Source organism: Chiloscyllium punctatum, chromosome 32 (genome assembly GCF_047496795.1).
Source record: "Chiloscyllium punctatum isolate Juve2018m chromosome 32, sChiPun1.3, whole genome shotgun sequence".
Taxonomy (NCBI): Eukaryota; Metazoa; Chordata; class Chondrichthyes; order Orectolobiformes; family Hemiscylliidae; genus Chiloscyllium; species Chiloscyllium punctatum.
Window position 1 is genome coordinate 23,809,303 of NC_092770.1, and position 26,446 is coordinate 23,835,748.

General features: G+C 37.7%; 1 protein-coding gene across 2 annotated transcripts in view; it reads right to left on the reverse strand.

Moving 5' to 3' along the window:
• Positions 1-575: 575 nt before the first annotated feature.
• mon2 (MON2 homolog, regulator of endosome-to-Golgi trafficking) overlaps positions 576-26,446 on the reverse strand; it is a 120,094-nt gene continuing 94,223 nt past the window's right edge. The window contains exons 25-35 of one of the 2 annotated variants that reach the window (XM_072551911.1): positions 26,239-26,437; positions 25,509-26,125; positions 22,154-22,297; positions 18,507-18,524; positions 14,861-14,989; positions 12,206-12,396; positions 11,332-11,392; positions 11,022-11,145; positions 5,255-5,462; positions 3,491-3,573; positions 576-1,865 (exon numbers count right to left, since the gene is read on the reverse strand). In XM_072551911.1, coding sequence (XP_072408012.1) covers positions 1,702-1,865; positions 3,491-3,573; positions 5,255-5,462; positions 11,022-11,145; positions 11,332-11,392; positions 12,206-12,396; positions 14,861-14,989; positions 18,507-18,524; positions 22,154-22,297; positions 25,509-26,125; positions 26,239-26,437 — 1,938 coding nt within the window. In that variant the 3' untranslated portion in view covers positions 576-1,701. The remainder of the gene's footprint in view (positions 1,866-3,490; positions 3,574-5,254; positions 5,463-11,021; positions 11,146-11,331; positions 11,393-12,205; positions 12,397-14,860; positions 14,990-18,506; positions 18,525-22,153; positions 22,298-25,508; positions 26,126-26,238; positions 26,438-26,446) is intronic. The other variant, XM_072551912.1, reaches the window with a different exon arrangement.

The following is a 26,446-nucleotide window of genomic DNA, read 5'->3' on the forward strand; positions in this document are numbered from 1 at the left end:
TTTAAGAATGTGTTCTTTATTTCATACTGCACTGCTCGTCTAGTTCTCATTTGCAGTATATATACTGGGAACTAGAACAGTGAATGGACACACCAATCTGTTAGATCCAATGATCCAGGTGACTGCAGCTGATCTCCAGGTATTTGTGTGACGAGTAATACAGAATGAGTTGACATTTTGACACAATGATAGGAACAAGTTTCCAAAAGAAGTCATAAAGACTTTGCAAAAATAAATTAAATTCTCAGTTACAGAAGAAAATGCCACACATGTGCATTGATCACATTTTCAGACATGGTTTCTGCTGATGGAGATAAAGAACTCTAAATAATATGGTGACATAATGTAGTACGAGATGGAAAATTATACTTGGTCTTAGAGATGAAGTACATTTGTAAGTGCATAAGTATGAAATAGTTTGTCTGGGAATTGGTAACACTAGTGTGATTTTTAAATAATGACATTAATATTGTGAATGATTAGCATGATTCAGACAGTTATTGGATTTAAAGGGCAATACAGATTGCACATTTTTCCCTTGGGCACAGAGCTTGGATTCACTTTACCAACAGTAATCAAGTCCAACAGTAATTTTAATTAAAAACACGTTTCTTATATATTATTTCACAAAAATATTTTGAACTATAGTACTATACTAAAAAAAGTTTTTGAAAATTGGTAGTAAAGTTTATGTAGAAACTGCACAATCTACTGCAGTTAAATGTCTGAAATAAATGCTGACAGCTTGACAATACTGAATCAGAAGTCTAAATCAGTTCTTATTTACAGCATCTCAACTTAAGGTTGTATGTAAGATTAGTATTAGAAAGCTTGAATTGTAAATCACTCCCTTCAGATGTTACATTTAATTCAGAGTACCAACATAGCTATAATGGGAAAGGGCAATAGCTTAGTTGACTCATCATAATGAGAGCATAGAGTCAACTGTCAAATATCTTGGAATAAACACTTATTTTGGTTAAAAAAAAAATCACAATTTCCATAATATAAACACTAACATCAAGGAAAGGCAGAGAAACACAAAGGCAACCCATCTGAAGAAATTTCTAATTGAATAGGTTTACTCTGCATGCATGTGAAGCACCAGAAACCCTTCAAGCTGTCACAGGAAAAGGTCACACTCTGTAACAGAAGTGGACAATTTATTTTACACACAAGTACATAATTTCCCTTTACTTGGAAAGGCTGGCCACAGACGACATGGAATGTTATGGTACTCACTTGCATATAATTCTGTGCACAACTTTTGTACCTTTTTAAAAAGGGTACAAAATGCCAACATATTTCTCAAATATATGATGTTGAATATATATCTTTTTTTAATTACATCAGCAACAATTTGAACACAACCTGTACATGTACCCTTCCTCAAACTCCTTATATCACTGCACCAGATTTAGGTTGATTAGTTAAAAACATACCCACTGGTCAGCTTTACTAAAAAGCAAACGCCAGGGCAGTTATTACAGTTTGAGTGTCTTAATTTATGCATGTTTAAACAACTCTAATTGTCAGTAAAATGCTTCCAAACAAGGCCCCTGATTGTTACTTAATCCAGTCTGCACGTGTAGGTCTTTACATTGCGATGCTCCAGACCTTTATCGAATTGTGCTCTGGCAAGTAAACTGCCCAAATCAACATGTTGGTAGTACTGCAGATGATATGGCAGTCTCACATTTGTCAGGACTCTCCATTTTGTACTTTGGCTATTGGTGGCTGAAGAAAATCTTTAAATGGAACTAACGCCTCTTTCAAAGCTGAGCAAACTTCAGAAGATGTGCAGGTAATACATTCTACTAGAGTTGGATACAAAGCGATTACCTGTGACCAGGTGTTGGTATCTACTGTAAAGAGGAGAAAAAAAACAGAAAATAAAGCAAACATTTGTATAAAAAGCAACAAGCCAAATATGTTTTCTGAAATATATAGGCATGATGAAGATTTATAAGATATTGTTATTTGGGAACTTATCATCTAAAGTAGAGGTAAATAGGTTTTAATTTTCATTTCTATGAAGGTGACGTTTTTTAAATAGTTAGAAAATTTTTTAAGCAGTGCGTCAAATCATATTTCCCCAAAATCAAGAGATTTAAACTAAATGTCTAGACAAGCTCCCTAGTGAGATAATTGAAACATTTACTAAATTGAGATTTTCAACCGAGTGAAAAGACAAAAAAAGGGCCCCCTTCTTGTGAATAGATTCAGTGACTGGCCACGAAAGTAACCAATGTTCAAACATAAAACACAGTCTTTAAAGTTAGGTTTCATTTTGGAATGTGATTAGTACAGTATTACCATCAGCTGGAATCAGAACAAAAGCCAGTGAAATATTTCTGCCACTATTCCATGGCATCACATTGAAGCAATAAGCTGTAAAATCAGGTGCAAACATCACACCTTCAGATATTGTCTTTAATAACAAGCAGTATTGGCGTTGTGGAATGTGTCTAACACTTGAGAACAAGCACTGCTTGCTAGCAGTTGCTGGCATAATTCATCAGTGGCTTCCAGCAGTCTGGCTCCTGAAGCCTGGTTGAAAGTTTTAGGAAGGTGCAGTCACTCCAGTACAAAACAACAAAGCCCCAAAGTGACAATATATTGAAACAGCCAATTTAAAACAATGCATATCTGCACACTTTTTCCTTTTCTTCCACCTTTTAAAGATTATGGTTCATGATGTTAATCCAGTCAAATAGCACACTTCTGCATTAGAAATTTTGTTACTCTCCAGTTGGCTCAGGTGGACGTTAAACCAGGTTGAATCTCAGCATGCTGAATTTTCATGATTATGGCTGCAAGTGGTTTGTCTAAGTTCAGCAGTAAGCTCAAATCCATCATGAAAGGAAAATTGAAACAAATACAATCTTCTCAGACTTTGATGGTCATCATAGCAACTGCTGTGTTGTGTTGTAGTGGCACGATTGGAAAATTGCAGGGAAATGGGGCTAACCATTCAGTTCTTACAAAGAGGCGCAGCAGGCCCAAAACAACTTCCTAGACTTGCATGTTGTACACACCCACAAATGTATTAATTTGCATAGAATTGTGGAGAAACTAGAAGTTTCAGCATTTTATGTGGCCTAAACAAAATCACACATACATTTCGTGTTAATTGCGCAATGACACTAAATCAAAATGGTCTGAAGAATGAAAGTAATAAGATGGCAACTTAGAAAAGAAAATTGATAACAGAAGTTTATATGAATTGTGTTTGAGCAATTGCACAACCCATGAACTTAGAACAATTTAAAAACAGATTCATGAGGCAAAATGCATTGTATTTATTGCTCTTCAGCCTCAATTTCACAATCAAATTTTATTGTGTATATTTAATGCAAAGAAAGCAAGACAGGTTGCTTTTTAAAGCTCTTCTGCTCAGCATCATGGGAAAGATATCTTAGGAGTGATAAATATTAGCAACCCAAAATAACAAGTTCAGTTCACAAATTGGTAAGTTTTTAAAAATTACCATTTTCAGGCTTTGTTTTCTTAAGTGAATCCATGAGAGTGCTGATTGCTTTCAGAACGAAAACTATTTCTGTAACTCGCTGTCTGCATTTAGAAGAGACAAAAATTAGAGGAAGTGTGTGTGCTCAGTTTTTAAAGTAGTAAGCATACACACTAAAGATACCAACATATTGTAAAGTTATACTCATTTCTGCTTGTACAACATAGGACACATGATGGCAATATTGTCTCATTTTCTTTTGAAAACTCAAATGATGCTCTGCAATGCATATTTACATAATTTATTTTCAAATAACCTCCAACCTGTAATCAGCTTATGTGATGCTGCCTGTGTTTAAAAAATAGTCTGAACACTTTACCCTTTCCAGTATGATAAGTTAACATAAGCAGGACACTGTCAGCACAGTAGCTTCAGTTCAGCATGAACTCATAGTAAAAGGGGCAACAGCAGCTAGTAATCAAGTCCAAATAAATGCTGTGTTCTTCTGAACTTGTTGGGAGAGAATTAAAGATTTATTCTGCACCTAGTTACATAATGAGACACAAAAGTGGAAAGCATTCTAACTCTAATACTAGTATCCTTGACCTTGACAAACAAAATTCACACTAACACACTCAAACTGGTGTCAGATACTAACGTGTAGGAAATAAATGGTTGATGAATAGTTGCTAAGAATACAATGAAACAGATGATTGTATGCATAAGTGTCAACATAAACGCATCAGCAAGACAGCAACCAATACTTGTTTTCCTAGATTATCAAGCAGTTGCAGTTTTGTCAGATTTGGAAATTGAATCTTACCTCAATTTCAATATTTGAGGTTAGCAGAATTAAATCAGAAAAAATGTGAAAACACTAACTTTAGGTAGACAGCACAATGTAAAACAGGCTACTGATTCTAAGTCTATTTCACACTACTGGCAAAGATTAATTTCATCTCTATTAATTTCAGAACAATGAGTAATACTAAAATTAAAATTAAACCAGCTTTAATCTCTTAACTGACTTCTGAGGATCAGTGCTGAAATATGTTCTGAGTAACACAACTCAAGTCAATGTGATCGTTTATCTGATTTAGCACAATCACATCTACAGCAATGTTCTTCATTAAGAAACCTCCATTAGGTACTGTCAGAGTGGGACAATTGATAAACAGTTCATCAGCCACAATGGTACAAATGCAATCATGCACCTTTCAACTGTCCTCTTCAAATTTAACACACAACATTGCTGGAGTTCAGTGACATTGCACTGCATCACACAACAATACTTTAGGTTTGCACTTTTTCTCTACTTGCCCTGTATTGCAAGAACACTGGTTTGTTAGAGTTGAACATTATGGCAAATCTATCAAAGTGTGCAAATGTATCTTGGTTACAACAGTCCTTTGTTAATGATGTATTAGATAAATGTAGACCAGCATAAACTACACAGTATAGACCACACATTAATAATACATAAAGAGGGGCATAAAGTAGGCACATTTGGCATAGTGAACATACCATTTAATAGCTAAAGGAGATATTCAAAGTTGCATTATTTAAGTTTAACGTTTTTTTAAAATTAAGTATTTGTTTGAAATGAGTCCTGACTACAACTCTTCCAAACCCAAAATAAAGTGAACATTATCTGTGATTCAGCAATGGTCCCAGGAATATTTACATTTCTTAATTGCACAAATTCCCTTTTAAATTCAAGGTATTTTGATTCAAACATTTAGAAATGCAAGTAAATTTGGCAATTCAAAAGTGGTTTATTCTAACCTTGGGAGAGGACATCTGCCACTCAGTTTCTCATCTTCAATGTACCGATGCAGCACATCTTGTGACCTCTTTAGCAGTACAGACAATGCCATTCGGGATATATAGCCTTCCTGGGGAGTTGTCACTTTATTACTGAAGGAAAACTGAAGCAGTGTTTCAAAGCAGACTTTAGAAAACTCCTCTCTCATTCGAATGTCAATTTCTGCCTCTGTAGAAGTGAAGCAGAATAGAAACGATATATTTTATCGAAGGTAAAGCATTCTCTAAGTTGCTAAACAAAAACAAACAACTGCAGATGCTGGAAATCAGAAACAAAATCAGAAATTGCTGGAAAAGCTCAGCAGGTCTGGCAGTATCTGTGGAGAAAAAGCAAAGAGTGACCCTTCTTCAGAAGCATTTAGGTTTTGTTTCTCTAAGCTGCTATTAACTTGCTTTATTGTTGCAGAGTTTATTTATATTCCAATATTTTTGTGGCTCAGCCAACATTTTCCAGCTAAGGAGAAAAGGGGATACTGGCTCAGAGTTTGTTTTTGCCAACTTACTGCAAGGCAATTGAAGCAGTAGTTTGGAGTGCTTGGTGGGGTGCCAGAGACTAAGAAAGCCTACAGTTATTTTTATTGGTTCAGTTTCAAGCATTCCAACTGCTAAATATGCTTCCTAATCCAAGTTGGAGACCCAGTTTTCAATGTTGCACTTCGAAATTTACAGTTCTACCACATTGAACCACCTATTTCTTTTTTAATTACTGCAAATGGAGCCAGTGTTGCAGAGTACAACCTTCTGACTGAACTAGTCTAAAGGAACACCAAAGAAACAGCTCCTTCTAAGATCCTGGCTCCATTTCCTTTTCTCGTGTGGATAAATGGCACGCCTGCACTCATATCGCAGAAATCCACTGATGTTGATGTCAGTGACTTTGTTAGAGAAACTTGTGATTTTACCCAAGAAAGCAATACTAAAGGACATGAACTTGTGTCCACGTACTGTCTAAAATGCCATCAACTGAGCACCACGAAGATGGATATTTTTATTTACTCAATGCTAGTGCCCATTATGAATATGAACTGGGAGCAGGAGTAGGCCACTCGACTGCTGGAGTTTGCACTGCCATTCAGTAAGACCCAAAAAGCAGAGAACAGCTGATCTCATCACTTCACATTCTCACATACCCGAAAACCTTTCATGCCTTGCTTTGCAGGAATCTATCTCTGTCTTAAAAATAATTAAAGACTCTGCTCTAACCACTTTTTGAGAAAGAGATTGCCAAAGTTTTTTTTTCTTTATTCATTCTTGGGATAAGGGTGTCGCTGGGTAAGCTGCATTTATTGCCATCAATAAATAAGTTAAGAGTTAACCCCATTGCTGTGGGTCAGGAGTCACATGTAGGCCAGACCAGGTAAGGATGGTAATTTCCCTCCCTAAAAGACATTAGTGAACCAGACGGGTTTTTTTCTGATAATCGACAATAGATCCGTGGTCATCATTAGATTCTTAATTCCAGATGTTTATTGAATTCAAATTCTATCATCTGCCATGGTGGGATTCGAACCCAGGTCTCCAGAATGTTATCTGGGTCTCTAGATTAATAGTCCAGCGATAATACGACGAGGCCATCGCCTCCCTGTAAACTCTGACAAATGCAAGCCTAGCAAGTCCAGCCTTGTCTTGTAAGAGAACTTGCCCTCACCAGATGTCAGAGAGAAAATGAAGACCACAGACGCTAGAGAGTCAGACTCAAAAAATGTGGTGCTGGAAAAGCACAGCAGGTCAGGCAGCATCCAAAGAACAGAGAGTTGATGTTTCGGGCATAAGCTGACATTCCTGATGAAGGGCTTATGCCTGAAAAGTCAACTCTCCTGCTCACCAGATGCGGCCTGACCTGCTGTACTTTTCTAGTGCCACAGTTTTTGACTTACACCAGATGTCAGTCTAATAAACATTCATTAAATTGCTTCCAATGCATTTATATCCTCCCTTAAATAAAAAGCTAAATACTGTACACAATGCTCCAGATGTGGTCTCACCAGCGTTCTGTGTAACTGATGCATAACCTTTTTACTTTTGCATTCAATACCTCTTGCAAGACTCAATAACATTCTATTAGCTTTTCTAATTACTTCCTGTATATACATAATAGCCTGTTACAATTCATGCCCTCGGACACCCAGATTTCCCTTAGAGGAATCTTCTTAGAGCTCTGTAATGTCTCATTTAGTAAATATGCTTCTTTACTGTTCCTACTAAAATGGATAATTTCACATTTTCCTACATGATATTCCATTCACCAGATATTTGCCTATTCACAAACTAAACATATTGCATTGTAGCCTTCTTGTATCCTCTTCATGACTAACATTAACAAATTTAGCAATTATACCTTTGGTGTCTTCATACAAATCAGAAGTAAACTGTAAATAGTGGAGTCACCAACGCTGATCCCTGTGACTCACCACTCGTTGCACCTTGCCAACCAAAATGGAAGACTCATGCCTCACCATCATACAAAATAATCAATTTTTTAAAATATGATTCTACTCTTAGTAATCATCCTTAATTGTGAAGGAAGTCAAAAGCTTGTGACATCAAGCTTCTTGGGTGTTTTTGCAGTTTCACTCATCCAGGCAAGTGGAAAGTATTCCAGCATACTCCCAATTTGTACCTGTAGGTAGTGGATAGGCTTTGGGGCATCAGTTACTAGTTGCAGAAGCCCTAGCCTCTGATCTGTCCTTGTGGCTACAGTAATTATATAGCTAGTGTGGTTGAGTTTTTGGTCAACAGTAACCCCTAAGATGTAGATATTGGGGAATTCAGTGATAGAAATACCACTGAGTGTCAAAGGGCAATGGTTCCCTCTTGTTTGAATTGGGAATTGCCTGGCATTTGTGTGGCATGAGCCTTAGTACAAAGAGGAGAAAGTGAGGATTGCAGAAGCTGGAGATTAGAGTTGAGTGTGTAGTGCTGGAAAAGCGCAGCAGGTCAGACAGCATCGGAGGAACAGGAGAATCGATGTTCTGGGCATAAGCCCTTCATCAGGAATTGTTATTGTCCTTAGCTTGCTGCATTTGGACATACAGGCATCTGAGACACTCACAGGGCAGAGGATAAATACTTAGTAGGATAAATGTGCAGATTTATGGGGCAACGGTAGGAGATTGTCAACATGTTAAATTCTCAGATAGCCGGTTAGACATGATGAGATAAATATTGTCCTCTATAACAATTCCATTATTCTGTGATTTGTGTTAAATAAAAACTATATGCTGCCAGAATTAGGCAGCTCATAGCAGTTTCAATGTAAACACAAGGGACTGACTCGCAGATGCTGGTCTCCTGAAATCTGCATTAAAACATTTTGGCTGAATTTAGAATCTTTCTGAATGGATTAACTGGAGATAAACCTATCTCTATCTTGTAAAAATAATGTCAATCTATACATAAACACACTAAATATATACAAGCACACACAGATGGGTGAATCTGGAATGCGATATATTGAATTTTAGGTCCTTCGTAAGAGGTTAGTTGGCATAGTTAAAGCATATGGGATAGCATGTAATGTATTGGCATGGATCAAGAATTAATTGACAGATCGTAAACACAGACTGGGAATAAATGGGACTTCTTCGGAGTGGCAAGCAGTGACTAATGGCGTTCTACAAGGTTCACAGTTTGGGCCCCAGCTATTCACAATATATAAACAAATTACTTAGCTGAGGGGACCAAATGCAACATTTACAAGTTTGCTGATATACAAAAGAGCAGAACTGAGTTAGGAGGACGCAAAAAGATTTCAATTAATTTAGACAAATTGAGTGATTGGGCAACACATGTACAGTGTGGCTAAATGTGGTATTATACACTCAAGTGTGAATAACAGAAAGGAACAGTATTATTTAAATGGTGATATATTGGGAAGTGTGAATGTTCAAAGGGATGCTTGTACACCAGTCAATGAAAGACAGGCAGGTGCTGCTGGCAATGAGGAAGGCAAATGGTACATTGGCTTTCATTGAAAGAAGATTTGAGTCCAGAAGTAGGAATGCCTCATTGTATTAATACTAGGCTTTCATGAGTCCACATCTAAATATTTTCAGTGTAGTGTAGTTTCAGTCTCCCCACCTAAGAAAGGAGATACTAACCACAGAAGGAGTGCAGCAGAGGTTCGCTCGGCTGATACTAGGGATGGCACGACTGTTATATGTGGAGAGTTTGCTTGAACTGGGCCTGTATTCACTAGAGTTTAGAAGGAAGACTGAGATATTAACCATGTAAAATTCTTTCACAGCTGATCAGACTGGATGCAGAGAGGATGTTTTCCTTGGGTGGACAGTTTAAGACCAGAGAAAACATTCTCAGGATATGGGTGGACTATTTATGAATGAGGGGAGAAAAATATCTTCAACTTAAAGGGTAGCAAACCTGTGGACTCTCTACCACAGAAGGCTGTGGAGGCCAACTCACTGAATATGTTAAAGACAGACATAGTTATTGTTTAAGATTTTAAATGCACCAAGTAGTATTGAGAGAAAGTGAGAATATGGCATTGATATATGGCATGATCATACTGAATGGCAGAAATGTACATGTGAAAGGCAGAACATGGTAAACCTGTATTTGCACAGTCATACTTACAGAGATCAAATAGCCTTAAGATGCTGCACTAAGATAAAAAGGCTCATAAAGTTGAATAATGATATTAAGAGATAGTGAAAACTTAGTCAAAGAAGTGAGCTTTGAGGATCTTGAAGAGGGAAAGGTTGAGAGAGGTAATTCCAAAATGTCTAAGCAGAGGACATGATGCCAACAACGGGGCAAAGAAAGAGAAGAATCCATAATTTTTGGAGGGTCGCATGGCTGGAGGAAGTTACAGAGATAGGAAAGGACAGGTCACAAAGATATTTAAAAATAACAATGTGTATTTTAAATGAGGGCATTGGGGAACTAGGAACAAATCTAAATTGTTCTGGACATGGGTGATGAGTGAAAGGAATTTGGTGATGGAAACGTAGCCAGAGAGGATTGGAGGTCTAAATAGGCATGGATGAATGACAGGCAGAGGGAGCAACTGAGCCAATTGTCAGCCTTTGTAATGGCATTTGCCCAGAGTTAATTCAGGGTCAAATTGCATCAGACTTTAAGTTGAAAGCTTATAAATTTGTTGCCATATGTATTGGTGTACCTTTTTAAAAAAAGTAGTTTCACCTGCACATATTCAATTATAATCTCTATCCATATACCAGCGAATACAATTTATAAGTCTTTATCTCTTCTCCACACATCCTTGAAAACATCTCCTGGTAAAATGAGCCCTTTCAATAATCACGCTATGGTTCTAAAGCTCCAATCTATTTTCATACACATCTGTTGAGAGTTTGTTGTCACCCTAATATGATGGAGCTTTTCCAATATGCTAAAGGACAAAACGCAATTATCTTAACACAGCAGACTCAACATAAGACAGTAATGTTACACTTAGTAAAACAGCATTATTTAAAAGGATAAGCAGTTGCCTTTGGGATGGTTTCACTAAGACCAGCAATGAAAATTTTTCTTTTAAACAAAGACAAGAACTAATAGTTGAATCTGAATGTTAAAATTAGGGTATTTTAACATCATCATTCTCATTTTCTTAAGACTACAGCCTCTGGTTTAAAGTTATAACTTTTCACAGACTATTAACATTTACTGATGCAGCATGCTTGCTCAGAGGTGCTTCTCCAACTTCTAGCTGATTTCTTCCAACTCTATTCATTAAAATGTGATGTACCTGTAAATGATGTTGACTGAGAATGGATCGAACCTTTGTTTAGCATCGTCATTATCTGGCCAACAAATTCTTTTGGAATGAAGTTTGCAAATGGTAATATGTCTGTGCTAATAAGCTGCACAACCTAAAATGAATTGAAAACAATGGTAATTAAAAAAAGTGCTAAAATAATCACTTGTAAAATAGTGATTTTACATAAATATGATGTTTAATGCATGTATGTTTCCATGCTTCTACAAAAATCATTTGTTAAACAAAATCAATGTTTACTTCACGGGTGGGACTTGAAAAAATCTGAATTTAAACTCACCTCAACATCTATGTTCTCATTTTTCTCGAACTCCTGAATGGAGAGATTATCTGGGGGGATGCTATAAAACCAAATCACAAGTGTGACAATGCAATGTTAATTAATTAGGCAGCTTGTTATTAAATGAGCTCCTCATCATTCCAAATTCAGTACTAAAACAAGGGGATGTCCTTTTGCCAAACAACTTTGGAACTTGTGTGAATAAATAATTCAGGTATCAACTAGCTACATGTTAATTCTGCATTTATTCAGCATGAAAACCATGCAAGCATGACTAAATTATGGGCCTATACAGAACAAAACTAAACTTAGATAACTCCATATCTCAACAAATCTTATAATGAACAAATTATTTCTTGTACTGTAGTTACTGTTGCTGGGCAAGCAAATGCAACAACATGTGCAGACAGCAGGGCTGCATAAAAAGCAAATGAAGGAGGGTATCAGACAATCTATTTTCATGATACTGGTTGTTTGGTTAGTTAGTTAGCTAGCAACAGTAGCAGCAGAATTTCCCCACTGTATCTTAGCCAACAAGCAGAATGTTAGGTCAACATTGACTCCAAAATAAGCTACTTTCAACAAAGCAATTTTCACTTGACAACTGTAGCAACACGTCAGCTTGAGTCACATGGCTACACGACCTTTCTGACTTAGGCAAGTGCCTTACCAAAGAACATGAGATGACATGGCATAATTCTGAGATACAACTGAATCACTGATAAATGGTGCTCAGATCAAGTGCTTCTCATTCTAGTTTATTCAGATGATTAATCACTGCGTAAATCTTCATGTTACATATAAAATAACTCAAATAATACTCAAACCATCAGATCGGTGAAAGACAACACAATGAGATAAGCTTTTCATGTACCTTTTTGTAAACAAGAAGTCTTCAAATGTGTTGGCTAGTTCTGGCCACATAGTATCAAATTTTTTTGAGGAAGCGTGTTGCCTTGCAACAGGAAGTCCAATAGAGAGTATTTTAAGGAGAGAGGAAACAGCCATTTTCCACGTTGTTTCAGAAGGGCAGGCATACTTCAAACTGAGTGGTATCCTCAATGTCTAAAGAAAAAAAGTGATAGCAAATGATTTCTGTTGCCAAATATAATCCACACCAGATTATTGCAGGAATTTCATGCTGCAAATCCAATGCGTTCTTGCCTTATTTTAAAATAAGGAGAAATTGAGGAAGCCTCCAACTTGGCACCGCCCTCCGGACACGGGATCAATGTGGATTTCAACAGCTTCCTCATTTCCCCTCTCCCAACATTAGTCCCAAGTCACTGCGATCCGGATCTGTCCATCACTGCCCCCTCTGACCTATCACCTTCTCCCGCACCTTCATCCACCTATCTCTTTCCCAGCTACCTCCCCCCAACCGCACCCCCTCCCATTTATCTAAACCCTGACCCACAAGCCTCATTCCTGATGAAGGGCTTGTGCCCGAAACGTCGATTCTCCTGCTCCTCGGATGCTGCCTGACCTGCAACTCTCAACATTTTAAAATAGTCCAAAAATACAACATTTAAAAAAAAAAGCATGCCTCTGCTGGGGATCTACTTTTTGACACTGACTACCATGAAACCTAATTCTGTAATGTACACATCAGTCTTGTACAGGTCTCTATTCAGACCCAATAAAAGTGGTTTTGTCCCAAGTTCAGTACACTGATACTTGCATGTGATTCTTCCCATGTCTCACACCATGTGTCAGATTCATTGATGTCTGGGATTGCTACCACAGGAGAAAGATTTCTTTGCTGCATTTTGAGAGAGAAACTCAGAAAACTAATTTTTTGCAGACAGATTTATGATTTTTCTACACACAACTCACATTTGTAATCTTCTGTTCCTGAGAGTTTGCAAGAAACTGTGGTCAATTTTGAACTGATGCTAGTAAGATAAATGCCATAATAATTAATTTTAAACATGTGCTTTCATGCTACAGGAATAAGGCATTAATCCCATCAGTTCTTACGAGACTCAAGGATAGGGGACGAGTTCGCTTAAATGGCTCGATAGTTGGTGTGCAATGCAGTGTAATGCTAACAGTGTGGGCTCAATTCTTATATTAGCTGGGCTTACCACAGACCCTCCTTCTCGACCTGCCCACGATCTGGTAGGACTATAATGCTTTTTTAAAAAAGAGACTCAGGTCCTGAAGGAGAAAGGCCAGTGTAAAAGTAGGGGGTGGCAGTGGCATAGTGAAAATGTTAGTGGACTAGCAACCCAGAACGCCTGGGGATATAGGTTTGGAATGCAATACAGATATGGAGTTAAAAGCTAACCTAATGGTGATCATTGTTGGATTTTTTTTACCTGTGTATGGGATGTGTATGTCACTAGCTAGGACAACCTTTTCTGCCTATTCCGAATTGGTAGAGGGCAGTTAAGAGTCAATCACATAGTGTGGGTCACATGGAGTCACATGTAGGCCAGACCAGGTAATGCTGGCAGATTTCCTTCTATAGAGAGCTTCGGTGAACCAGTTGGGCTTTTATTACAATTGACAGTCATCAAATGATCAATATTAGACTAGCTTTTAATTCCAGACTTGAACTGAATTTAAATGATCACATTGGTATAGTGATTGCAATAAGGTCAGCCAGGTGAACCTCACTGAGTATGAGTTCCCTGATTGGATCACAGTAACTGCCCCAATCAGACAGCCCTTGCTGATAAATATAAACAGGAGTTACAGGCAGCCTGATCACTCAGAGCTGGCTCTGACGGAGCTGAATCAGTGTCAAGGATTCTCCATGTGTAAATGAAGGGTGACTTGGTGACAGGATATTTACCTCTGTAGAGTTATTTCAACTGGAATTCAAATCTATGCCCACTCCCCACGGTACATTAATCTATTGCCCTGATTGCTACTCCATGATCATCACCATTATAACATTGCCTCCACTTAACTATTGTTGTAAAATCTCAACTTATTCAATAAGAAAATCTACCATCTTTACCTGGCCTACATGCACCTCCAAATCCACAATAGTGTGGGTGACCCTCACCTGTTCTGTAGGCAATTAGGGATGGGCAACAAATATTGGCCTAGCTAGCATCACCCATAATCCCATGAAAAATCAACAAAAACGTGTTGCCGAGTACCTGACACAATTTTAATAGTGAGAAAATATGAAAAACAGACAATACCTGCAAACTGATTTCACAGCATGCAGCAGTCCTACCATCCCAGTGGGGAGAGGAAGTTGTTTCAGAATTCACTTCCAGATTCAAAAATTAGCCCAGCATAACAACTAACAATGTCAGAGTTTGAAATTACAGCAACTCAATTAGTTCACAAAATTTTAGGATCATTAATATGAATCACTGAAAATTTAAAACCTTATTAAGCTGTGCAATATTTTATCAAGTTGAAAACTATCCTGAAAGGCAACTATTTATCTACAGATTAGTTAAGGTAATCCTTAATGTGGATCAGGTCTCAACTTTCATTATAGGGCATGTAAAGTCAATCCTCAATATAACCATAAATCATGTCACAGTACTGCAGCATAGTTTACCTTAATAATTTTCTGAAGGACTTTCTCATTTACCACTGCTTTGTGACATGCTGTCTTCTGATACAAATCCACAACTACTTCAAGGGATTTTTCAGCAAATGGCACATAGTTCAAAGCCACCCACTCCGCCTGCAAGAAAATACAGTTTATGGCATTTAATTGTAAAAAATTAATGAAAATACTACTAATCTTACAATTTGAAAGTTGCTTTACAGAGATGTGGGTCATCAATTTAATTTTCCTGGTTTGCATGCACAGATCACTGAAAAGAAATAAAAGGCAAAAAAATTGATACAATTGAAACAGGGAAACTTTAAGAATTTAAAGTTGCAGTATCGCTGCTTTCCACATTTTTATAACTTGCACTTAAGGAATGTAGACATTGGGGATTTAAGTTTGAATCTAGTGATGTAAAGACAACTGCACTGTCAAATATTAAATATAGTATACTATAAATGATATCTATAATATCTCATATGGGTCACCTATACTATTGGTGACCCAGCTAGAAGCATGATAGCTCATGCAGCTTCATCAAGTGAAATAAAAAGACTCAAGTGATTACTGTCAAAAGTTGTCTGAGATTAAGGGTTTGTGATAATCATAAAAGGTCTGCCCCATGACCAGTGGTTTGGTGAATGACAGATAAAGGGTATTAACTACATATTTGTTTCAGTTATAGAGATCCGTGACTTTGTTACTAGCCAATTCCAATCTCAATTCCACTCAATCCTAATATCAAAGAGCACAAATTCAGCATCAGTATAAAGCTACTTCAGTATCACAAAGTTATAGACTATAAACTGGAAGGAAAGCCTTGAAGATTTTCACCTAGACACACACACACCACCTTGAGGTTATGTCAGGAAACAACTCTGGGATTATTACTATATTGGCACAGTTGAAATGTTGGTGCAAAGCATCACATTGACCTACCAGTTGCAATGTTAACTGAGTAAACAATGAGATTTTTATTACAACCAAAACAGTCTAAAGATGATTTGCCAGTGCTTAAGCTAATACTTTCTACAGTAACCCACCCTTTGTAAGTTTTAGCTAACAGTAGGCATTTGCAGGAACATGCATTTAGTGATGGATAACCTGTCTTGCTTTACGTCATTGAAGTCTATAGCACAGAAAAAGGCTTGTAAACAAACAAACTATTCTAATCCCATTTTCCAGAACTTGGCCGACAGCCTTGTGTACCCTGACATCACAAGAGCACATCTAAATACTTCTGAAATGTTTGTGCCTCCATGCCATAATAAACAATGAGCTCCAAAATCCTGCCACCCTCCAAGTGAAAAGATTTTGTTTCACATCCTCTCTAAACCTCCCGCCTGTCTTATCTTGTTTACCACTTCCCAAAGTTGCTTGTGCTCCCAACAAACAAGCTTTGTTCAAGATTTAACTTTACAGCTGTTCTGCCATCTAATCATAAACAAAATTGACCTCTATTGTTGTCTATTTGTGTCAGAACCCCGTAATAAGCTCTCTCAAGAATGGGTAGTTGAACTTAGTTCATCAATGGCTTGTTTTATTAAATTTCAAGATCTAATGTTCTTGAAAATAGTACATTGCAAATGGATCAACAACTGGTGAAGTCTTGGCTCAATCTTTTCTTTGCCACATTACAATTTCCTAGAACCCGAATTTTCTTTTGCCTATTGCTTACACATCAGCCTCAACAACGAAATGGGACCCAGTCTTATTTTGGAATAGGTGAAAGTCACAGATTCAGAGCAGTGGACTGGTTTCTGAACTGGAAAACTTAAAGGCCATTTTCGAGGGGGGTCATAATATTCAGTTATTAAACTCCCAAATGAATTTAAGCTGAAATTTCATTCAAGTCGCTTATATAAGGAAGGAATGTGTGAAGATGGAGCCACAACTGAACAGAGTCCAAAAAGCAGGATTCTTTATTTTGAGGGGCGAAGGGCAATCAACAAAGGGTTTCTTCATTATTTCAATCAGGCAACAGCCACATGTGCAGAAGGAAAAAACAATGAAAAACTGCAAATGCTGACGTTCAAATGAATATTAAAATCAGTAAGCATAATGAAATAGCAAAAATAATAAAAAAGAACTTTAAACTCTGTGTCCTTCATTGGATAAGCAGCTACTTTTAGTAACTTGAAAATAAGTAAATGGATGGATAGATGGGGGAAGACTGAGCAGATTTATATTCACTGGTGATCAGTTCTGTAACCTACAAATTGCTTATTAGAAAATTGTCAGATGATATAAATGGCCTTTTGTTGGATAATGGAAAAATTGAAATAATATGCAAATCACACACCCCCACAAGTGGACAAAATTTGAAGAGAGAAAACTCTGATGAACACACCAGTCTGAAATGTAAAACAGAATCCTAGCACAACAAATTTTGTTCTGTTTCAAAAACAAAATCCAACATCACATGCATAAATCCACAAATAACTGGCATGCCAACTATCCTAACAAAAACTTTATATTCCTAATGGTCAACTGACCTTCCTTTTCCGAGATCTATCATATTTTACTAGTAGCTCCTGCACAGAAGATTAAATTAAAGCTCTCATGCTCTGAACTCATTGTTCAAACCATACAGCTGTAGAATGACCAACAGAAAGAGGAGGTGCTGACAGTGGGTAATTTTTAAGTTTACCACTTGGGCAGTAATCTGTTGTCCTTTTAAAAAAACAGATGGGTTCTACAATGGTGGATAATCTGTACTGCCCAGCTGACCAATGGGAAATTAGAAATTTACCCCCACTATTTCCGAACCTTGCCTTGAGCTTGGTTGGAATAGCGCAGCGGGTCAGAAATGGAGAGGTCAGAGCTGGAATGGAAAGCAGGCATTTAAATTAACAGTGTGGGCTTTTGAGGTAAAACAGACAGGTGGTGCAAAGTGGTCTCATAAACTGCATTTGACATTCTCAGTGTGACAGAGGTCACACAGCAAATGCAGTCATTCTACATTTCACAGCCAGGTTTCAACCCTGTTCATGCTCGGAAATCGAAGCTGGCCTGTGATCTCTCAAACCTATGAAGTGAGCAAAAAAAGAAACTTCTCACAGGACAACACTAAAAGCATAACACTGTATGGTGGCTATGTATGAGAGAATCGCGGTGCAGATGCAACAGATGAAAAACTGTAAGCAAAATTAGAATCAGACTTTCATACATCCATACTTCAAGACAGGTGACTGCAATGATCCTCAGTGTGAAGCCGAGTCACTCTGGACTGAAGTCCAACTGTCACCCCTGCCTTTAAAGAAATCTATCATCTCCACCCTTTTGCCTTTGTGATGAGCTGACTGCAGTTACCTGCTAATCTTTCTCCTGAAAATATGTAACTTTAACATATATATTTCTACTTAGATGTATAACCTTTTTCCTTTTTAAAATTCATTACTCCTGTATTTAAACTTTGAATTGAAATAATTGAAAAATCAATTACTGAAGTGAATAAATTATTTGATTTCAAATTTGTGAAATCAAATCAAAGTGGATTATCAGAAAAAAGACACTGCAGCTTTAAAAGTCAGATCAAATTAGGAAGCAAATAATTTGGGTTAATGGTATACCAAAGTGTACTTTGCCATGCGATTTAGGGCAATCTAATGCAAGTCTCAAAATGACCTACTGGAGGTTTAAAACTTACCGGAGCAAAAAGTTGAATCTATTATATATCCATCACGTACAGAAGCAGCATAAACAGAACAAAAGAAGATATAATCATTATCAAACTATTTGGAAATTTAAACAAGATGCCATTTTGTTCTATAATTGTTGAAAACTTTAGGTAATGCAATTGTATTTTAATAAAGATTTTGGTAGTTTAATTCAAATGAAGTGGAGGGATTTAAATTTTCTTTAAAACATTCCCCACAATTTAAGTTGCTGAGCTTTATAACATTCGTGGCCCATTCAACTTTCAAGCTATTACCTTTGAGAAAAAGTACTTAAATAAGTATTTGTGACTTGGAATAAAAGTGAGAGAAAGACCAAGCAATTTTTCCTGAAATGACTGAACTTACATGTTTTCCAATGTGTTGCCATATGATATTGCTTGTTTTGATATAATTATGAGCATGGTGGCTCAGTGGTTAGCACTGCTGCCTCACAGCACCAGGGTCCCAAGTTTGATTCCAGCCTTAGGCAACCGTCTGTGTGGAGTTTGCACATTCTCCCCGTGTTTGCGTGGGTTTCATCCGGGTGCTCCGGTTTCCTCCCACAGTCCAAAGATGTGCAGGTCAGGTGAATAGGCCATGCTAAATTGTCCATAGTGCTAGGTGCATTAGTCAGAGGGGGGAGGGTTACTCTTCAGAGGGTCAGTGTGGATTTGTTGGGCCGAAGGGCCTGTTTCCACACTGTAGGGAATCTAATCATGTAGGGAATCTAATCTATTAAGTTCCCCTTTGAGGATTTTATTGCTAGGAGGGAAAGTTGATAGTTTGTCAATTGGAGAAAAGAGGGATTTGTTTAATTAAACATCTTTTAATGATGTATTAAGTATAACTCCAACAAAAATATTATCAAAGTTATCAATTTATCCTTTGCTAAAATATGTAGACTTCATTCTTTAGAAGGGCACAGACAATGACAAGAATCTCAAATATGATGCTTTTCTCGTTTAATTAATGGTTAGGCCATATGCTGCAACCAATAAGAATGGCACCATGATAAAAATGATGAGTAATGAAATTAGTTTGTTTTAAATGGAATTAGTTCAGAGAACCTAAAGGCACCTGAATGGAAATGACTATAGCATTAGTTTTGGGGAGAATTCAAATAAGAGTTTGCACAGCATAACAATTAACTCAGTCAGACAGAAACAGATTAATGAGCACAAAAAAGACGAATAAAAGGAGAATCATACAGTTGTATCTGAAAAAAAATGCTCAAACGCTACACTGTTCGAGTTCTACTACATTTTAGGATGAAAGATTTCTGAAGATTCCAGGTACATTTATTGTGACATCTATGACTCGGTTGGTAGAACTCTCACCTTTGTACCAGAAGGTTGTTGATGTAAGTCCTACTCCAGGCACAAAGCTCTGGACTGATATTCCAGTGCAATACTGAGGGAGTTCTACACCATATGAGGTGCCATCCTTCATTTCGGACATTAAACTGAGGTGCAAGTTATCCCTGCAAACTGATGTAAAAGCATTGCATGGCATTGTTGTGGTAAAGAACAGGGTGATAGCCTCCAGTGTCCTGGCCAAGATTTATCTCTCAATCAACATCAAAAGAAAATCTGATTATCATATTGCTGTTTGGAGAAGCTTGCTGTGCATAAATTGGCTGCTGCATTTTGTATATTACAACAGTCACCACATTTATATTATGAAGGGCAATGTACAAATGGAAGTCTCTTTTAGCTTTACTATTTAAGTCATGTGGTCCAGAAAGCATAAAGACAATATTAGCATCAACCTGGCATCATTAATTTTAGTTGTTGTGTTTTGGAAATCCTATTCATCACCACTCTTGGGTTAACAGCGATGTTTATTTAAAACATATTGTAGTAGTGACCTTCAGAGTCTATACATTTGGGAAACTTTTCCTCAAGTCAAATGTTTAAGACAAATTACAGAGTCAAAGGTGTCAGAAAATGAACAACAGGAGAAGAAAGCTGAAAGGGAAAGAGGCAAAATATATCTGTAGTTGAGAGATGGGACACAGGTTTAATTATAAACGTGAACTCTGCATGCCTGGTTGCACTGGCATTGGGACACACAACAGTCTGTATGGCACTGTGCAAGACTTGTTCTGTAATAAATGTGTGTACACATTCACACAATTTCTAGACAGATAGATGTCAACAGGTTCACAAACTAAAGGAAACATTGCTATTGATGCAAAAAGGCTCAATACACCAGTGAGCATAGGTTTTCTGATGTGGGTTTGATGCTTTTTTGATTACCAAGAATAATTCAAAAAACTTAAAAATCTCCCTGTTGGATAATAGTGATTATTTCTCTCAGCACAACAAATTATATCTAATTGCTGCCCCAGAGTTCGACTTGAAAATGTTAACAATTTCTGTAAAAACATTATTGTTCTCCCTTACATGACAATAGCGTGCTAATTCAATTTATAGTTAACACAAGAACAAAACAAAACAATGCCTTAAGCTTTCTAGCTGTATGTGTTCACAACTCTAATACTGCGACACATTATTCACTGATATAGTATTGATAATTTGGCAGAATCTTCAGTTTATATTTTAAGGAAAGAACTGGTAGCAGTTACATTTCATAATGTCGCATTTTGCACTTCAAATGCCCATCAGAGTTTGATATTAATTTTTGGCAACTGGCATAGATTTAGAAAGCTGAAACTATTCCATTTAGCTAAAGCAAAAGCACTATCAGCTGAGGTGGTCAATATTGGTTCATGTCCAATTACTTAGCACTGTATAAAATCTCACTAGCCTGCAAAGGAGTAAATGGGCTTTTCATCCAAATTTGAGAGTTACCTCATACATCACTCATTTCCTCCTCCAACCAGTTTAAACACTTTTACAACTCTCTTAGATACTGCACAGCAACTTCTGAAAATTTATGTATGTTTCAGCATACTGGCCACATGTCTGCAATCATATTGGTTCACTGTTGATTTTCTCTTCATGTAATATTTTGTGCTTTGCTATTTCACAGGTGTAGGTAGCCTCTCAAGTAACACAGCCAGATGAACGTGTTGTAGTCTATTGTGCCAAAGGCATGACAGGCACTTCAAATGGCATCTAATGCCCACATATTTGAACATTCCAATTAAGGTGGGAAAAGGGCTCACCTGACAGTGCTCCCAAATGTAATAATTGACCAATTTTCACTTGCCTACCCCAAACTAATTCTGCTCTTCAATCAACTCAGTTGAGGCTAACCATCTCAGCGAACACTGGTGATGTCTAAGTATACTGGGCACGTGCTTACAAAAGAATGGTGATCACAATTGCAAGTCTTGGCCTGCAATGTTTTTTGGACTGCATGCTACATGCACCTACTCACTCAATGCAAGCTATAAAAAAAAACCTTGTTATCAGCTATCATTCTCTTTTCATTTTGTTTGCTCTGAATAAATAACAGAGGTGTAAAGAATGCCATTATCGGGTTCAAGTCTGCCAGATTCAAAACTAAACAGACAAAGCAAATGTGGATGAGACCAAGTTTTTTCTATGAAACAGTAAAACTAAACAGCAGAGGATTTTATTGTAATGCATTCACTGTGATTGTACATTCTGAGCGACCACAATTACAAAAGATAAGTGTATTTTCTGAAGACAAGCATTTGCCTGATTACCTGGTTAAACTTTGCATTTGCTATATTTTTTGTTTCTAGTTTTCCATATGTTGGCGCCTTGCAGGAAAACTCGACAAATGAGAGCAACTGGTCAAAAATCGCTGGGTACATGATCTGCATGTCTTCTGGCCCTACGCAAAGTGCCTAAATCAGGAGAGAAACAAGTTAGGAGGATGTCAACGGAAAATCAAATACATCATTTCACCTATGTTGTTTACTCTATTTCATTCATGGACGCAGACATAACTGGCAAAGAGACTGGCAATTAATGTCCATCCTAACTGCCATGAAGTAGCTTGTGGGTTCCTTTCTTGATCAGAAACGTTTTGTAGGGTCTGCTTTTTAGGGTATGACAGAATGGAATGGCTTACTAAGCAATTTCAAAAAGTTATGTGAACTATACTGGTGTGAGTCACAAATTAGCTCATTAACAAAAGCTTTACTTCAATCAAAGACATAAGCGAACTAGGTAGCTGTTTATAATGACTTTATAATGGCTTCATGTTCACTTTTACTAACGGCAGATTGTTATGTTTCTAGCTTTAAATAAAAACTTCAAATTTTCAAACTGCCATGAGGAGATATGGTTCATGGCTATTGAATATTAGCTCAACCCTCTGGATTATAATTCAAATTAACAGTAGTTAAGTGTCAAACAGAATTAACAGAGACAATACTTAACAAAGAGGTTGCAACCAGAAAGAAAATAAATTATACTTTCCATATAAGTCTCTGTTTGTACAGTGACAACTGAACTTTATGAACCCATTACTAAATTAGAATGGCTCTGGATCTTTTGTTTGCTCTCATGGGCAGTAATATGTACTTCATGAATACTCTTGGCACAAATTCAGTAATTTTCCTTCTTTATCCATCCCCAATGAGTTAGTCACAGAGTTATTGAGATGTACAGCACAGAAACAGACCATTTGGTTGAACTTGCCCATGCCGACCAGATATCTTAACCTAATCTAGTTCCATTTGCCAGCACTTGGCCCATATCTCTCTAAATCCTTCCTATTCATAAACCAATCCAGATACTTTTTAAATACTGTAATTGTACCAGCCTCCATCACTTCCTCTGGAAGCTCATTCCGTACATGCACCACTCTCTGTGAAAAAGTTGCCCCTTAGGTTTCTTTTATTTCTTTCCCCTTTCACGCTAAACCTATGCCCTCTAGTTCTGTACTCCCCCACTCCAGGGAAAAGACATCATCTATTTATCCTATCCATGCCCCCCATGATTTCATAAACCTCTATAAGGTCAGCCCTCAGCCTTCGATGCTCCAGGGAAAACAGCCCCAACTTATTCAGCCTCTCCCTATAGCTCAAATCCTTCAACCCTTGCAACATCCTTGTAAATCTTTTCTGAACCCTTTCAAGTTTCAAAACATTCTTTTGAGAGGAAGGAGACCAGAATTGCACAAGTGGCCTAACCAACGTCCTGTGCAGCCACAGCATGACCTCCCAACTCCTATACTCCATGCTCTGACCGATTAAGGAAAGCATACCAAATGCCTTCATTATCCTTTCTACCTGCAACTCCACTTTTAAGGAACTATGAATGCACATTCCAAGGTCTCTTTGTTGAACAACACTGCCCAGGACCATACCATTAGGCATTTAAGACTTGCTCTGATTTGCTTTTCCAAAATGCAGCACCTCTCATTTACCTAAATTAAACTCCATCTGCCACTCCTCAGCCCATTGGCCCATCTGATCAAGACCCTGTTGTACTCCGAGGTAACCTTCTTCACTGTCCATTACATCACCAATTTTGGTGTCATCTGCAAACTTACTAGCTACACCTCCTATGTTCACATCCAAATCATTTATATAAATGATGAAAAGGAGTGAACCCAGCACCGATCTTTGTGGCACTCCACTGGTCACAGGGCTCCAGTCTGAAAAGCAACCCTCCACCACCACTCCTTTTTCTACCTTTGAGCCAGTTCTGTATCCAAATGGCTAGCTCTTCCTGTATTTCATGAGATCTAACCTTGCTAACCAGTTTCCAATGGGGAACCTTAGCAAACGCCTTACTAAAGTCCATACAGATCATGTCTACCACTCTGCCCTCATTAATCCTCTTTGTTACTTCTTCAAAAAACTCAATCAAGTTTGTGAGACATGACTTTCCATGCACAAAGCCAAGCTGACTATCCTTTATCAGTTCTTACCTTACCAAATACACATAAATCTTGTCCTTCAAGATTCCCTCCAACAACTTGCCCACCACCGATGTCAGGCTCCCTGGTATATAGCTCCCTGGCTTTTCCTTACCACCTTGTTGTTCTGTTTTAAAAGGGTTCACTACAGTACTTTCTAACAAAAGATGTTAGAACTTTGTCTTTATCCAAAAGCATTTGAGCCCATCACAGCAACAAAGGTGATCATGCCCACCAATAATATTTACACAGGTGAGAAAACTTGGTTAAAAACCCGTATTACTAACTGGTACATGTAAACTTGATCAGTAAAACCAATTTTTTTTGAAGTTCAAATGATATATAGCACTTACAGGGTCAACATACAAGGTAACCCCTTCTGCACTCTCCACTTTGATAATAAATATTTCTGTTTTGTATGTCTGATGTCCACCATTTCAAATCTCCACCCACATTTCCACAGGAAATAATGATAAATTTACAATAGAAACACTCCACTTACGCCAATTTATCTTCTTTTAGCACATGGAGAATACAAAAATATCATTTCACAGACTGCATACCATAAATAATTTCAACTAGTAACCAGAGCACTGCAGACCAACATGCCAAACATATGGCCCCTTGAGATACTTAACACAGGAATCTTTGTAGGTCCTAACATTACAACAATATACAAAATCTATGTAAATAATTCTTCCATTTATTACCAATTTATAAAATATTAAAGTTGCACTTATTGCAAATGTCTTGAATACTTGGTCAGTGACTGATTAAAATTTCCATAGTCCTACAGTACCTGATGGTGGTTTAATTGAGGGTCACCACACCTCAGGCGAGGGGAAAGGTTGCGAAGGACAGACCTTTATGGTTACCTCAGCTGATGCAGGAATTAACCCAAACGCTGTTACAACTACATCTTTATGCTAAGTATTTCTAACTGTTAAACCATTTAATGGATCAACTACAATCCCAGTCAAAACTGTTCTTACAACCTGTTTGTTTTACTTATTGGTGGACCAAAAAAAAACTTTGCCTTGGTATAACCTCTCTCATTAAGTGACATACTAGACTGATACTTGTACGTTCATGGAATGTATTTACACATCAGGTTTACAATGGGTGTTTTTGTTACAGACTCCATTAGCATTTCTACACCTTTATACAGTGCATTAAATTGTTAATACCTTCTGTAGGACATCTAGACTTATCAGCACTGCTTCCTGTAGACTAGTCAACACTGCTTCAGTGTAGGATGGTAGAATGAATGGAGAGGCATCCGAGCTGATTGGAACTGACACAGAACCATGGAGTATCACACCCAATTTCTTCAGGTCCTCCATGCTGAAGCCAGACTTGATGTGCTGGTACAGAGCCGGGAAGATCTGCACAAGTGCTGTGAGGAATGGCTGACTTGGAATAAAGAACACCTTATCACAGGTAGTTGGTGGTTTTGTGCTTTCCAAACCTATCTTGTACCAGGTATTCCATGCAGCCCACCATAGGGCAGAATCCTCAATCTCATCTACTGCTGCATTCAGTTCAGCTCCATTAAATCTTCCCAGCTTTTCTCCCAGCGAATCTGTCCTGGATAAGGTTCTAGGTGGGGGTATCAGCGGTCCCACAAAAACTGGCATATTAACACCAGACAGACCTTCTGACTTGTCAGAATCTTTTACAGGAGTCACAATTTGTAAAATTTCCTGACAGCTCTTCAGAGCTGCCAGTGAAACTTCGTTGTTCTTGCTCAGTGCAGCTGACTGGATGTGATCCAACAATACATCCCAGGCTTTTGAAAAGTCCCCTGCCAAAAAAAAAATCAAAAGGGACATTATTAATAGGTTCCAAGGTTTTCAGCTACACAACACTAAAAAAATACAGACACACACTTTGAGAGATCTGGGTACATAACAATACCTAAAGACTGCAGTAAGTTTCTCCTGGTGTTAAATATTCTAGCCACTCCAGCCAATGTTAAAACCCATGTCTCTGCCCATTGTTTCTCAGCAGTGTCTCTCGAATGATGAATAAGAATATTTCCACCACCAGACTCTATCTTCTCTTTGTCAGCCGTTGTGGACGATTCTCTAACCCGATCCAAAAGGGGAAATAAAACCTAATATGG